The sequence below is a fragment of the Berghia stephanieae genome, chromosome 2 (assembly GCF_034508935.2).
Source record: "Berghia stephanieae isolate SIO BIC M18660-M18661 chromosome 2, UCSD_Bste_1.3, whole genome shotgun sequence".
NCBI classification, from domain to species: domain Eukaryota; kingdom Metazoa; phylum Mollusca; class Gastropoda; order Nudibranchia; family Aeolidiidae; genus Berghia; species Berghia stephanieae.
The window spans coordinates 70,149,778-70,167,167 of NC_088361.1; the positions used below are offsets into that span (position 1 = coordinate 70,149,778).

At 38.2% G+C, this 17,390-nt stretch overlaps 1 protein-coding gene across 1 annotated transcript; it reads left to right on the plus strand.

Moving 5' to 3' along the window:
* Positions 1-2,036: 2,036 nt before the first annotated feature.
* LOC144963994 (uncharacterized) lies at positions 2,037-9,155 on the plus strand. The gene is made up of 2 exons (XM_078897935.1): positions 2,037-5,817; positions 8,639-9,155. The coding sequence occupies exons 1-2, from the start codon at positions 2,037-2,039 to the stop codon at positions 8,974-8,976; spliced, it is 4,119 nt and encodes a 1,372-aa protein (XP_078754061.1). The 3' UTR covers positions 8,977-9,155.
* Positions 9,156-17,390: the final 8,235 nt, after the last annotated feature.

The following is a 17,390-nucleotide window of genomic DNA, read 5'->3' on the forward strand; positions in this document are numbered from 1 at the left end:
TATCGCCCTTCTCAGGAAACCCTAGAGACCTAAACAACCGCATCACAACAACTGAAGTTAGAAATAGCATAAAGTGCCTAAACAATAACAGATCCCCAGGCGAAGATGAAATTCCCGCTGAATTGCTGAAATGCGGTACCCTCTCCCTGGATCTGAGCATTGCAAACATAATGAACAAAACATTCTCAACACACAAAGACTGGGACATAAACAGCGGTGTCCTAATTACAATACAAAAACCAGGAAAAACGAAAGGACCCGTAAACAACCTGCGCCCAATAACATTACTGAATACCATAAGAAAAACACTGTCAACTATTATCCTCAACAGAATTAGACCGAAAATAGAAAATTATCTATCACATAGCCAATGCGGGTTTCGCCAAGACCGAAGCACATCGGACGTTGTATGGACACATAAATGGTTGGCAGCAAAGGCACTCAAAGAAAACATATCCATAACAATAACCGGAATCGATATGTCCGCAGCCTTTGATACGATCGACAGAGGAAAACTTTTGGAGATATTAACAGAAATAGTAGACAAAGACGAGCTCCGAATAATCCGATTTCTCCTCAGCAACACAAAGATACAACCAAGGATATACGGGGCCACAAAACAGACGCAGTTCGAAAGTAACATCGGAACCCCCCAAGGAGATAGTCTGAGCCCGATTCTGTTCACAATATACTTAGAACACGCTCTGAAAGAAGTTCGAAAAGTCATTCCAAAACCAACGACTCATATTGAGAATGCAATCCCTAGAGAAATCGCCTATGCAGATGATGTCGATTTTATTGGATCAACACCAGCAAATATAGACATCATACAAAATACCCTCATGAAATATAACCTCCAAGTCAATGCCAATAAAACCGAATTTACAACAATATCGAGGAACAAAGAGGAATGGAAAAGAACAAAGAAAGTCGGCTCACTAATTGGAGACACCGAGGATGTACAAAGAAGAAAACAGCTATCAAACGCCGCACTCAGTAAACTCACCAATGTATGGATTAGAGGTGACAAAATAAAGAGAAAAACCAAACTGAAACTGTACCATGCTCTTGTAAAACCGGTACTTCTGTATAACTGCGGCACTTGGGCGTTGACAAAATCCGAAGAAGAACATCTGGATGCCTTCCATCGCACACAGCTAAGAAGGGTACTGGACATCAAATACCCCAAAAAGATCTCAAATGAATCACTCTATAAGATCACAAAAGAAAGACCAATCTCCCTTGACATTTTACAACAACGATGGCAACTTTTCGGTCACATACTACGCAGGGACAAAAACATACCAGCAAACCAAGCCATGTCGGGATACTTCCAAAAACACGGGAACCTTTTCAGAGGAAGACCGATCACAACACTCCCTGTGATCCTAAACAAAAACCTCACAACACTTGGACAAAGCATTAGTCTCATAACGGCAGGGGACCTTGAAAATCTGAGAACCCTAGCAGAGGACCGGCAATATTGGAGACACCTCACACAGGAAATACTGGAAACAGCCAAGGCGACCCGATCTTTCGGTCGAGACGCGAAAGGCATCTAAGTAAGTAAGTAATCAAAGTTTGATACCTTTTTGTTTCTCCATCCGCATAGCCGTAGGTGAACTTTTAATCGATGTTAACGTGGCAAAGTTTTATGTTTGATTCTTTCAATAAAAACCACAAATAAGTGACGATGACATCACAAGAGAAATATTGGATATGGGCTGATTGGAGCCATAATGTAGGAATAAAAAATCATAGTTACCGAAGTCAGCAGTAACTACTTCCGGTTTTCGTAACCACAATAAGTAAATAAATAAATAAGTAAATAGAAAAAAGTAAATAAATAGATAATTCATAACTATTTTGGTTATCAGGCCTGCAATTCTGTACACGTTGAAAAGAACCGATAGATTTATCGCAACTCTTGCATCGGACATAAGCAGGAATCAATGACATCATTTGAATTTTTTATGGAAACGGAAATTGTTTACCTCTTCTTTGCCGCTTCATGTCTGAAAGTTATTTTGAATAAAATGGCGGAAGCAACTTCAATAAATCCACAACCAAAATATTTGACGAGGGATCCACTGACGGCGTGGGCAAGACTTTTCAATGATAATGTTGATTCTCTCTCAGGGGTTTGTCATAAAAATTCAGTTAACACTAGGATTAGAATACAAAGAGCGAATTTATTCAATAATCAAGATCGATTTTCAAAACATCATAAAAGTAAAAGTAAATCAAAATCGCCTCCACATCAAGAAAAAAGGCAAGACTCATTGAATGATAAATACAATATTAATGGTGGGCAACGGCTTCAGGAACTGAACAATGATTATGCAGATGGAGGTGGAATTGAATCACCATGCCAAGAACTTGCTCTAAAAAAGAGTAGCTCTGCTATTGAATGTGGAGACCTGATTTTATCAGATAATGGCGTGAAATCGCAGGACAATACACGCCTTGTTTGTTTAAATGATAAAAAACGAAGAGCTAACAAAATAGATGTTGGCGGGGACGGACTTTTTAAAAGTAAGAAAGGGCTAATTTGGGTAGGTTTGGGAAACGGTATGAGACGCCCAATATCTTTTAACTCAGCAGAACACAGACTTTCGATGAAATACATATTATTTTGCTATTCCATTCTAGATTCACATGCTTCAAAAATTATTCTTAAAGTTAAGAATATCAAAGACCCAATGGGACAAATTGAGATTACCGATTGCTCGAATCGTATCTGTTTTAAAAATATTCGATTTAGAGACCCAGAGAGCTTAGAGACAGAATGCAGTGCTAACCGCAGAAATTCCCAAGAGAAAATTCAATCATTTCCTGTCCATGTGGTGAGCAATCCGGATTCATTACATAATTCAATAAGTGTTTACCAAGACAAAATTCCCGAAGAGAATACCACAACCGTTTTTTCACATTCCGATATCAATCAAAGATATTCTTATATTCGAACTTCTCCTAATTCGGAGTGTAACCAACAGGATAATAGATTAACGTGGGACACTTGGTTAGTAAAAACCAACAGTTATATTAATGAAAAGGGCAGAGGAAGGGCTCATGCCGAATCTATTTCCTCAAAAACCCAGCAAAAATCATTGTCCAGAAATCCACACACCCTATGGAAGAGATTATTTGAAGAAAATGTTAACTCTCTTTTCAAAAAAGGATCAAAAACCAACACAGGATGTCATCATCCCCCAAAAAGCAACGTTGAAACTGGTACTTGTATGAAGGATGGAATGTTAAGGGAGTTTTTATGTCCTGATTACGAGGCAAAAGAATTAATTCCACCTCACAGGAAGCTTGGTGAATCATCTTCATCGTGTAACAGTAAGCTAAGAATAAAAAACAAGCCACATACCAGTGATATTTTTCCCCAGGCACTTGATTGCATCCATTTAATGAATAATATTACACCATTAAAAAGAAGTTCGAAAGAACGTGCTTCTCATAAACTGTTAGCAAAAGTAGATCGAAAATATTTTACCACCAAGTTAGACGGATCAAAAATGAATTTGTCTAATAATGTTTTTAATATTACAACCATTAGTTATCTCGATCATCGTCTCTATGGATATTGGATTTTACACCGTTTAAAAATAAATAGAGACACTCCTACAGAAAGCCGTTTTGATAATTTAAACCATCCAGTCAGATTTAAGTGTTCGCGAGAAACTAGAAATAGAAAACGGAATAAATTTACACACGTCTACAAATGTGAATTGAATGAAAATGCCTATAATGTAGACTGTGTGACGGAAAATTTGCTATATCCGAATGAGTTGAGTAACAGATTGATGACTCAAAAGTTTTTTAATGATCATTCAGACAGAGTTTACATATCAAAAATCACCAAAAAAATTAAAACAGACTCAAATGATAACGTTATTTTGAAAACTCTCATAAATTTAGAGGACGGTGGACCTTCGGGGGATGCATCTAATCCAAAAATTTGTAAACTTGAGGGATTTGAGCAATCAAATGAAAAGCCATTAGGTGGCGAAATATTTATCATTTCAGAAAATACTTCAGACGTCAAAGCGGGTGGAGACTACACGCCTGATAGTCAGAAAATCATTAAATTGAAAACATATAAAAACGACTTTGATGAAATTGACCGTGTCAAAAGAAATAAGTATGACTTTTCTCGTTATCGAGAGATTGATACTAAAGATAGCAGGATCTCATTGTCTCAGGAAAATAGAGACCAAGAGGTCACTTATTGTATGACTCCTGGAGCTAAAAGGAGTTTGAAATCGATTACATGCGAAAGAGTACCGATTCCCAGTCACAGTGAATTTGTCACGGATTTTCTAAACCTCCTGCCCTCTTCTGTGTCAAGCAAATCAAATAAAAATCAAGAAGTTAATTATGGGTGTGATAGCATTTATCAACATGCAAATGACGTAAAGAAAGCTGATTGGACGAGAGATCAAAGTGAATCCAATTCAGATTTATCAATTAAGTTTGAATTTCCAACTGATTTCAATTGCACTAGTTTATTCACATCTCTTCATAAAAAACACCACAAAGAAATTAATGTTGCTAGAATCTCAGAGCAAAAAGTTAGTGATGAGCAATGTTTCAATAAAAAATATAAGGTTAAAACGTCACCGGATTATTCAGTTCTCTCCTCTTTCTTTAAATTCACAAATGATTTATTACAAGAGTTTAAGGTTAAGGAACGGACGCACTGCAAAAAGTTCATGATATCTCAAAAAGACCCTTTTGATCTGGTAAATGAGTTTGTGAATGCCAAAACGGTTAAGGAGTCTGATCAAAAGAGGGAGAACGATTTTTTAAATATCGTATTAGACAAAAAGCTTCCAGATCAAAATTGTTATCCAGGACTTGATCCGCTTTATCGAGGAACTGACACAACGAACACAAAATTGCAATTCATTAAACATTCTCAAAGTGACATCGAGTCATTGGTTAATCAGCTTGATCCACTTTATCTCGGAACTGACACAACAGATACAAAATTACAATGTAATAAACATTCTCAAAGTGATATCAAGTCATTTGTTAATCAGACTTCAAGCCAAGAAAACAAAGTTACTGCAACGCGACAACGCATGAGGCAGACGCCACTTATAAACCCTTTCAATAAAATTGCACTTGAAGTCGAGACCGAACCCTTACAAATATTGTCATTAAATAATAAGACGGATACCTATGTTTTGAATACTGAATCAGACGAGAAAAAGGCATTTCAAAATTGTTCTTCAGGTCTCTACCCGCCAGTTTCAGAAATTGAAATTAAAAGTATAAAATTACAATTTGATAAACAAACTCAAGGTGACAGGAAATCATTAATAAATCAGACTTCAGGTCAAGAAAGCAACCATCCTCCACAGCAACAACACACGCAGCAGATCTCACGCATAAACCCTTTCAACAAAACTGCATTTGAAGACAAGATTGAAACTATAAAAAGATTGACATTCAATACTAAAGCGACGAGGAATAATCAAATATTAAGCAGTTATTTCAGACGACAAGAAAAGAACAAGGAAAAACTACCACTTTGTGAAAACGAATCATCTAAGATTGTAAATGAACCAAATAGTTCTGAAACTTTAAAAACCCACAGTTTGATCGTTGATAACGTTTCTATTTCTCCAGTAGCTGAAAAGGAACAGATTGAAAGAGAGAATAGTGGTAATGTAACTGTAAATGTACAAGATCGCGAACCATTAAATGAGAAAAACGTGCTTAATCAAGAATCAAAATGTCAAAGTTTGGATGATTTAAGCGAATCATCCATTGAATGTCTCTTGGAACAACTCATACAACGAGGTGAGTGACAAATAATATTAAACATGTGCCATATGCTTTTAACTCGTATTTGAAATTGAAGATGCTAAAGAGTGAGTGCTGGTATTACATAGAAAGACAAGAAGTAAGAATCAATCCTTTTCAAATGTTATTCATCATCATTTGAGTATAATAATATTCAAAGTTATTATTCAAAATATTATTTTATATCAAAACATTTATAACAAGATAAGTAGAGTTTAGATGAATGCAATCTATTCTTTAAAAATAGGGTTGGAGATCAACATTGTTCCAAACAGCCAATGTAAAATTTAAATAATCGAGCACAGAATTACTGGAAAATCTAAAAATCCTAAAATTATTTTTTACAGATTGATATACAAGTAACTTGCAAACTTTCTTTTTATTTTAGGCTAATTCTATCATCTTTTGACTCAAATTAATACGAAGACAATCTGCTAGGTAGTAATACTCAGTCCTTTTTGATGTTTGACTTTCTTTGTGAGTATAATTTATTCTACGCAATTCTAGCATATCCACAACAAATATTGATGACGTAATTTTAAATATCTCTTGATACTATCGAGTAATAATAATCTCACTCGCAACACAAATGATGACGTAATTTTAATCTTTCTTGATACTATCAAGGAATGATAATCTTTCTAATCTATTCTTTTAAAACATAGGGTTGGGGATCGACATTGCTCCGTAAAGCCAATGTTAATTTTTTTATCATCGAGCACAGAATTACTGGCAAATCTTAATATACAATACAGTAGTATAATAAGTATAATAGATGACAACCTGTTCCTAATAGTCTTTATTTCTCCGCAAATATTGCAGGTTCTCCACTAGATAGAAAGCTATTGTTTCATTGTTTTGATGGAGCCCATCAACAATTTTTTGATAATCACAAATGCGAAAAAAATACCTAATGAATGCCAATTCTAATTTTTTTTTGTTAGAATCAATTATGTCAATGTGCCAGTAATTCTACTCAGTTGACGATTTTTAAAATATATTATTTAAACTAAGGCTGGTAGGGCCTGTGAATAGGGTGCTTAACCTGGTTAATTCACTGATCTGGCACGTACTGCGTAAAACAATGCACGCGTGCAGGCATAGATAACCGTTTAATAAAACACTGACCGATTTTCCGTTAGACCTTATTAGCAAACATCCGAATTCAATATTTGTCAACATTCTATCAGTTAAGTTCCCAGTTTACTTCTCTCATCTTTCATTAAACTTTACCAATAAATAGTATTTGCACTAATAAATAGCCAGGGACAATACTGCGGACTAGCAATTCATAAAATCACTGTTTGTGATAGTAGACTTATTTTAAAATTAAGTATTCTATTTCTATTTCTTTTTTTTTTTCTTTTTTTTTTTCTTCTTTTTTTTTTGTTGTTGTTGTAAAGACCCAAATGCATTCATTGCTTCTTGTAACTTTTGCTTCTATCAGAAGAAAGCTCTAGACCTGCATAACAGAACGCAATTTTGGGCTTGATTTAAGATTATTGTCATGAAGAAAATTTTGCGTGGTTTGAGAATAGTTCGAGTACAACAATGAGACCATAACAAATTGAGCTATCAGCCCTTTAATATAAGAACACGTCGGTCACAATGGTCAATAAAATAAAATGCATATAAGATTATAAAAATCAAAGGAAATATTTAATAGATGTTTGTCAGAAAATAATACCTAACCGTAATTATGTGAGGACAAATTAAATATCGAGCGTACTTTTTGATTACTTTTTGATAACTTAAAAATATTCATTTAAAGAAGTAAAGCAACGGCAGCATAAGGTTTTCCCCCCTATTGCACGAGCAAGGCTCAAGGGTTTCTAAAAATATCGTCTCATCTTTTGTAATCGAGATTCTTTTTGTTTGGCTCCTTTTTCGAAACCGAAAATGTTTTTTAAAATATGTGGTAGGGGTTTCAAGAATGATGCATAATCAAGAAACTTTGTACTTGCACACTGCCCACGTGTAAGAAAGTCTGAAGTTTGATTCCAGTAATAGGGAGACTGACAATCAACTTGGGATTCTATATAGAGCAAAATTGTTTAAAATGCATGTAAGAGGGGACTCAAATGCCGACTGTAAAGCGCTGCTACAATTTGATTAGGACAGGGATGGCACTGTTGTTGGTCAGATGCTCAATTGACACCTAAGTGCGACGTGAGAATCTGAGTAAAAAGCCTTTCCCAAAGGACTCAAGTTTGCGCCTCCAACGGGGACCTACTGATTCGAACCCACACATCCTTTTCCAATTTTACCTCTCTCTCTCTCTATCTCTCTCTCTCTCTCTCTCTTTCTCTCTCTCTCTCTCTCTCTCTCTCTCTCTCTCTCTCCCTCTTTCTCTTTCTCTCCAAAATGAACAAGCTTTTGGATAGGGGGAGGTTTGATTCATCACAGTGAATCAATGCGATATGGTTTGTTAAACCATTAAAGGTGGCTGTAGGTTTTACTCTGTCTGAAGCTGGCCTTTTCACCAAGGAAGTAGTAACAGCTATGTAACTCAGGCTTCATAAAGAGCTGGGAATGCATGGCGGCCATTGATCTTTTGGTGAAAATGATGAGGTATGCAATGATAAACATGCGAAGTCTAAAGATTTTCCCGGTATATGAAGATTTGAAAAGTTGGGTAGCAGGAACTCTTAATTTATTGATAAATGAAGTAAGCGTTTTGTTATTCGATGGCTGGTTTTGTTTTTGTTTTTGCTTTGTTGTCTTTTTTTTTGGGGGGGGGGGGGGCAAAATAAAAAAAAAATCTTTGGCATTCCAGGAAAGTTATTACATATGTATACTCCTTATCTTTTATCACCAGGAACAATCAACAACGCATTTGTGATGGACAACGAAGGGAACGTATTAGCACGAAGTCGGCAGTCTTCCCTAAATGGACGCACTGCGAAATGTTTCTACGACAGTCTACGGGGTCACTACAACGGCCTGATGAAAATTGACAGTGGAGACGGAAACGTTTTCACCTGTTTCAAGTCGGCAGATGGTGCCATGTTTGTTGGCACCAGTGAAAAGTTGGTAACTGTATGCAGGGGAGGCATCAGTGCTATCGTCGTAGGGTTTGCCCAGAGAGAGGCTTCAGGGTCTTCCATCAAAGAAATGACAGAACTTGTTGAGGTCCTGGACAAGCGAGGACTATGAAAGTATATAATTCATCACATATTTAACATCTGGATAAATATGGGGTGGGGGGGGGGGGGGATCCGTAATCGTCATATTTATGATTAATAAGATTGCTAACAATTATTATCTATTGTCTTTGATACGAGCCTTCAAAGTAATAAACCTATAAGAAATGATTGCAATAAATGAAAGAACTAGATATCACATTGTTGTATAAAAATGTTGTATATTAATTACATGAATGATACACAAGACTTTAAAAAAACGTTAGCATTGATATAGAACAATTTCCATTTAATGTACTGAAAGTGCTTTATAATGGGTCCCCAGCCTTCAGCAACACCTAAGTTGCAGGACAAAACATTACGTCTGTTGCAATATTAAATGTGTGTATGTGTGGGGTGGGTGGGGGGGGGGGGCAGAGACATAGTTTTAACGGCCAGACACTCATTGCGGTGAGATAATGTGATTTGAGAGCATTTTCCAAGGACTTAACCATGCGCCACTCAGAGTGGGACTCGTACCCTGGATCCCCGGGTCCGAAGGCGAGTGTCATGTCATATCACTAGACCACATAGCCGCAATGTTTCCCCAGTTTTGGTAACTTTTTTTTCAATACATCTGTTTGGAAAAAAAATAGTTATATAGTCTAAAATGCTTGAATGTGTACTCAAAACGCTTTACATGGGTTTCAAAGCCAACAGAAACATTTAACAGTGGGGACGAGAGACGCCGCTAAGATGCATTTACAATTTTCTTTTAGCTGGGACACGTTGCTAAGTGCTAAATATTCACATTTATACCCGAGTTGGTGAGAAAATGTGAGTAAAGTGCCTTTACCAAGGAATCAAATTTGCTGGCCTTCAGCAAGACTTAAACCAGGGACCTACAGGTTGGAAAGTGAGTATGATAATTATACGACTCTATGTTGTATCACTTTACGCTAAAAATATTTATACAATAAAATGGTTAATTTCGGGATGGAGAGACGCCCTTTCTTTTTTATGGTGATTCCTGAAATCCAATGTATTAAAATGTAATATTAATTAATATAGGGTGAGGACACCATAAAATGCTATAAGGCGCTACATATACAAAGATAATAGGTAACTCAAACCAGAAAAACTATTACTACTCAAATGAAGTGTGAATATATTGGGGGCATCTTTGATTTCTTTGTCTAATTTGTTCCAGTTCCACGTTCGCATTATAGATCCGCAACACCTTCCAATACATTCTAAATCAAAATAATAATGTAATAAGGAGATGGAACAGTTTTTGTAAAGTAGATGAAACTGCAAAACTTCTGCAGTTCAATAATAAATCCATACACGAGCACAGGTGGAATACATTGAAATGTTTACAAATCATATATAATATGTAAACATATTACAGTGAGATGGTTTACAAGGAAAAAATATCATCTCCCAAAACTATCTATACATTTGACTGTTTCCCTCTCTGCAAGAGGATCCGGTCAGGGCCAGGACAAAACCAAGTAATCTCATTCCAAGAAAAAGAAAGCAAGTTGGAAAACAGATATAGGGGGATGAAAGACACAGTAAGTACCTCCCTGACCACTATGGGAGGTCAGGAACCCCACCAAGTGGGTTTGATTTAACATTGTTGTAAAAGACAATATTTTAAGTTTGTTTGAGGGTATTTCCCATTACAACAGTGATGAACCCATAACAAATTGGGGTATCAGATCTGCAAATACGTATCTACACGCCACACGGAGGCAATCAACGTTGATGAAACGTATACAAAAACAAAAGAATATTTTATTTTTATTTATATAAAACATGTTTATTTATCATTTAAAATATTAATGTAAAAACACAAATGTGACCCACAGCTCCAATTTGGCATTATGTCGGGGTGAATCACGCATCGAAAATTGGATTTTAAGATCGTATGAAATGTGTGCTTTACAGTACACGATTTCATGCCCTGGACTCAAATATTATGTTGCTACACACTAGCGATAGAGAGGTTTAGCAGATCATACGTAACACGCATCACGTATCTATCGCATAATCATTCTCATTATACGTAAAAATAGTGCCAAAATGCGATGATTCATTAGATTTCAACATAGACATTTCCTTGACTCACATAAGAATCGCACAGCGGCACAGTTTTTTCGTATATTGAGAATGATCATGTGATAGATATATGATACGTGATGTTTAATACGTTATACGTATGATCTGCTTAACCTCTTAATTGTTTTGTTAATACCGAAACTGTTTTTCAATTTAAGAAGTTTAATTCAGTATTCACAGAAAGCCAAATTAATTCGACTAAATTTCAAATGTCAGAAATAACAAATTCAGTTTTCAGAGACGGTCAATCCGACTTAATACCTGGTTAAGGCTGTGTGTGAGAAATGGAAGGTAAACAATAGGAATAGATACATGTTTATATTCATAATATGGCATTCCAATGGCATCAAAAGGATCGGTGTGTTTAACATTGCGTATTTAGTATCCGATGAGAAAATAATATTAAGGTACCAAATTTCAATTTCATCCAATAAAAGTATCTTCTAAGGAGATGAGATGCGGTAGTGATCACGGTGGTGATTTTGATGGTGATTATGGTAACGATGACGATGGTGATGATAATGATGATGATGATAATGAAATGTTGATATTGATGATGATGATGATGATGATGGTGATAATGTTGTTGATGATGATGATGATGATGATGATGATGATGATGATGATGCTGCTGCTGATGCTGATGATGATCTTATCTCCGAAAATCAAACGGAAACATGTTAAACATTAAACATCAGGCATAAAACACCATTATATATATATATATATATATATATATATATATATATATATATATATATATATATATATATATAAACTGCATTGCATAGCTGGGTAGAAAGAATTTTAGTTTTAGAGAGTTAAATTATCTTTTAATATACATATTCTCCTCCAGCTCCTTCAATAATTTGTGTAACAGCATCGTCAAGCAAATTGAAAAAACAACGGTTTGGTCATTAAATTATAAATATCATATTTCTATGCAGGCAAACGAATATGGACATTCGACGTTATTACACGAGGGATTGTTGACGTTTGACTTCATGGTCGTAACAAATGACTTTACTTGAAAGAACTTGAACATATAATATGGTTTATTTTTAAAGGAATAACATGCAGAGAACACATGCGATGCTTACATTGTCGACAGGATGATAAAACGTTACATGTGTTAAGCTTTTTGTTATAATTTAAAGACATTTGTTTTGAAAAAGGGAACATCCGAAACATTGATCTTATGTGACTTACTGAAGCTTAATATAGGTATCGACACATTCATGAATTTTTGGATCTATAGCTTTAGGCACCTTATCCGAATTATGCCTAAAACAGGTCATTGCTGATGAAGTTTTCTCTCCATAAAAAAAAGTATTTAATAAAAACCGACTCCCCCGAGTATAGGTATATGTTTTTCTATGAAATGGATGAGAAACAATCTTCCATGCGGTGATGAACGTCCAGCCGGAAAATTAAGGATAGCCTACACACACTATTAGAAAAGTTTTGTTTTCAAGTCCTCAGTTTGAGAACTGGGGGAAAAAAGGTAGATCTAAACTTAAATTCATTAGATTTGAAAGTAATTTGATAACTAGGGATCGTGTGCACAAACGACATTAAATAATTTTTAGATTTTCTCAAACATCTGACAAAATTGTGTCAATCATTTACAATAAAATCATAGCTGAAGATTTTGGTTTACGTCAAATATTGAGATAAAGGATATAAGTACTATGCACGCATTTTAAAACATCACATATTCATTATTTCACACATACTATTTATCGGAAGTTGACAAAGACCAGACATATCTTAATACACATTATATGGGCACATTCACTTCAGACCTAGAAGTCTGCAAAGAATTTCAGTGGTGTTCAGCATTCCACCTTATGACACAGAGACGTTGCAATGACATTATAAAATGTGCATCATTTAACAGAAAAATTGTTTCAACTTATCTAATAAAAACCAAGGGAGACAAAGCGCGCAATTCTATTTATAGATAGTATGCGCTTGGCTCAGAAGCTCATAACATTGCCATCCGGAAGTATAACGGACCAACACACAAAACTGTGTGTATCCATGAACGTTTATAGTCTGGTTAATACAGTTCAGTGAGCATTATTCATAAACGCGGATGGCAAAAAACAATAACAAAGACCTGAGTGACGTCATCTTCGAACTATCTATATGATATCAAAATCGTTGAAAGCACAGGGATTTTCCATTGTCCATTTAACTATGGATTGTAGATTTGAGTTGTCAAAACATGTTGACAACACTGCTATTTAATTATTATGTGTAGATGTAATCGCATGAATAACAACATTCTGGGGACGTTTCATATTTGTTTTAAATTTCACTAGCAAGGCACCATAAGGTAGGTTTCAGACAATAAAGACGCTCGATAGACACCGCACGCTATATCTTTTTCGCCTCTTGCCTTCATTCATTTCTGTTCGCCGCTTTACAAGTATGCCCTGTGTTTTCAGACTTGTCATAAAATGCACTTTGTACCAATGGAAAGGAGTTATAAAATTAAAATTTGAGCACTTGTCACACAGAATGATATTCCTGCCAACCGAATTTATAATCCGTCCTGGTCATGAACACTTTTTCACAAAATGTTGGTCAAATTACATGGTGTTGTACAATCTTAGGGCCCATTTTGACATACAGACTTTTCCTACGCGGTACGACGAACATGGATTTGACGAGGTGGACGCGGGTCACCAAGAATCGACAGATGTCGACGAGAAAAGTTGCGTTTAGCCTTACAGATAATTACTCCGCGTCGGATCTGGACAAAACACACACACACACACACACACACACATACACACACATGCAATATACATATAGATAGTATGCGCTTGGCTAAGAAGCTCATAACATTGCCATCCGGAAGTGTAGAAAACGGTAAGGGCTGCCTGAAGCCGGTGATCGTAAAATACTAACGAAAGAGTGAAAATGGAAAGGCTTCGTATGGGAACAAAACAGACAATGGACGTTTCGGGTACAAACCCTTCGTCAGCACAACAATACACAAATAAACGTGGAAAACAAATAAAATATAATGAAAAATAACTTGTATCGTCTGTACTCAATGGTGGTTGCAGTATGAATGAAATGTTAGCGTGGCGTGGGTAGAGGATAGGGTGCCCCAGGGGGGTGATCTAATTGATAAGCAAAGGTCAGCGTCAGGGAACCGAACTTTCCAGACTATAATGGAAGGTAAAAGACATATTGGTAGTAGTAGTAGTAGTAGTAGTAGTAGTAGTAGTAGTAGTAGTAGTAGTAGTAGTAGTAGTAGTAGTAGTAGTAGTAGTAGTAGTAGTAGTAGTAGTAGAACACTGTAGTGGAACAGTAGGGGCGGTGGAGGGGGCGAGGTGAAAGAGTCACGGCGGAGGTGGGGGGGGGGGGGGTGTTGTTGGATGAGCGAAGGTCGAATCTTCGCGAAGGAACGATGCGATAGTAAAGTGGAATACACCGATAAATAGATAGATGGATAGACAGATAGATAGGTAGATAGACAGAAAAGAGGGAGAGAGAGAGAGAGAGAGAGAGAGAGAGAGAGAGAGAGAGAGAGAGAGAGAGAGAGAGAGAGAGAGAGCAGAGAGAGAGAAGAAAAAAAAAAAAAAAAAAAAAAAAGAAAAAAGGGGGGGGGGGGGGGGGGGGGGGTTGGTTTGAGGCGGACCGGCAGGGAGGGGGAATTAGAGAGAGAGGGGGGGGGGGAGAAAGAGAGAGAGAGGGGGGACAAAGAAAGAAAGAGAGAGGGGGGACAAAGAAAGAAAGAAAGAAAGAAAGAGAGAGAGAGAGAGAGAGAGAGAGAGAGAGAGAGAGAGAGAGAGAGAGAAAGGGGGGGGGGGGGGGGAGAGAGGGCGAGAAAACAGACGAGCGATAGCTGGGTATATATTTATATATATAGGTAAAAAAGTGGATGATTGGACACAATGAGAGATAGCTAGGAAGGTAGATGACTATGAATCGGTGGATAATCAGTAGATAGATAGGTAGCTAGCTAGCTAGCTAGATAGATAGATAGATAGATAGATAGATAGATAGATAGATAGATAGATAGATAGATAGATAGGTAGGTAGGTAGGTAGGTAGAGTTGTACTTTTAGTAGTATGAACAGTAGTAGTAGTGGTAGTAGTAGTAGTGGTAGTAGTAGTAGTAGTAGTAGTAGTAGTAGTAGTAGTAGTAGTAGTAGTAGTAGAAGTAGTAGTAGTAGAAGTAGTAGTAGTAGTAGTAGTAGTAGAAGTAGTAGTAGTAGTAGTAGTAGAAGTAGTAGTAGTAGCAGCAGCAGTAGCTGTAGTGGCAGAAGTGAGAGCAGCAGTGGTGATGAATATGGGGGAGGTTGACATCTAGTGGTGGTCAATCCTGGTGTTGAGTCCGCGTGGAGTCAGCGTTCCCAACAACTTGATCAGGTGAGTTTCCCTACGTCGACGGGCGGATGTGTCCGAATGGCAAAAACTGAGCACACACACACGCACACACTGTACATCGCAGTGGTCTGGCAGATTGAAGTGTCTGGCCACTGCTGTGTCTGCACAGTTCGATATGTCACGCAAGTGCTGCACGAATCTGTCACCCAGCCTCTTTCCGGTCTCACCAACGTAAGCAATCCCACACAGGGAGCACGTAATCGCATAGACTAGATTACGGTCAGTGCAAGTAAACGGCCGCCTGATGTCCCAAATCTTGTCTGGAAAGCTGACTCTGTCATACTCCCACAGGTGCCCACAAGTCTTGCATCGGGGTCGCATACACGATCTGGCTTTAGGTCCATCCCTAGGTATGGGTTCCAGGCGGCTTCTGACAAGGAGATCCCTCAGGTTACGATCCCGTCGATATGCTACCAACGGGGGTTCTGAAAAAACTCTGTGGGTGTCTTCGCCCGCCTGGAGGATCCCATAGTTCTGCAATAGGATGTTCCTCACTTGATCGGCATGGGGGTGATGCGTGAGGACTAAAATGGGACGCTGTGTCTCCTGCTTCCTGGCATTACGAGGCCTCATTGCTGCTTCTCTCGACACGAGGCTGGCTTTCCGGACAGCCTTAAGCAAAACCCTTTCGGGATATTCCCGTGCCCTAAAAAAATCTAGCATGCGATCACGTTGAAGCGCAAATTCATCATCTTCCAGACAGAGTCTCCGCAAGCGGAGTATCTGACTGAATGGGATGGAGTCTTTGCACTTCACCGGATGGGATGACCGATAGAGCAGGTAGCTGTGACTGTCCGTTTCCTTGTAGTGTACAGTGGTCCGTACTCCCGTGCTGGTCAATACAGCCTTGATGTCCAAAAAGTTCACCTCAGAGGTTGAAATCTCATAAGTGTACTCTATGGACGGGTGGAAGGAGTCCATCGCTAGGATGAACCCTTTCAACTGGCTGTGGGTCAATGACGTAATGCCGAAACAGTCGTCTTCCATCAGTATAGCGGACCTGCCCCCGAGCTGTTCAAAAGGTACATTGACGACTGTTTCGGCATTACGTCATTGACCCACAGCCAGTTGAAAGGGTTCATCCTAGCGATGGACTCCTTCCACCCGTCCATAGAGTACACTTATGAGATTTCAACCTCTGAGGTGAACTTTTTGGACATCAAGGCTGTATTGACCAGCACGGGAGTACGGACCACTGTACACTACAAGGAAACGGACAGTCACAGCTACCTGCTCTATCGGTCATCCCATCCGGTGAAGTGCAAAGACTCCATCCCATTCAGTCAGATACTCCGCTTGCGGAGACTCTGTCTGGAAGATGATGAATTTGCGCTTCAACGTGATCGCATGCTAGATTTTTTTAGGGCACGGGAATATCCCGAAAGGGTTTTGCTTAAGGCTGTCCGGAAAGCCAGCCTCGTGTCGAGAGAAGCAGCAATGAGGCCTCGTAATGCCAGGAAGCAGGAGACACAGCGTCCCATTTTAGTCCTCACGCATCACCCCCATGCCGATCAAGTGAGGAACATCCTATTGCAGAACTATGGGATCCTCCAGGCGGGCGAAGACACCCACAGAGTTTTTTCAGAACCCCCGTTGGTAGCATATCGACGGGATCGTAACCTGAGGGATCTCCTTGTCAGAAGCCGCCTGGAACCCATACCTAGGGATGGACCTAAAGCCAGATCGTGTATGCGACCCCGATGCAAGACTTGTGGGCACCTGTGGGAGTATGACAGAGTCAGCTTTCCAGACAAGATTTGGGACATCAGGCGGCCGTTTACTTGCACTGACCGTAATCTAGTCTATGCGATTACGTGCTCCCTGTGTGGGATTGCTTACGTTGGTGAGACCGGAAAGAGGCTGGGTGACAGATTCGTGCAGCACTTGCGTGACATATCGAACTGTGCAGACACA

Bases quoted from the DNA above. Each gene is read 5' to 3' on its own strand.
- LOC144963994 (XM_078897935.1), top strand. From the start codon at position 2,037: ATGGCGGAAGCAACTTCAATAAATCCACAACCAAAATATTTGACGAGG. The intron at 5,818-8,638 runs GTGAGTGACAAA...TTTTATCACCAG, and splicing joins GGAACAACTCATACAACGAG to GAACAATCAACAACGCATTT.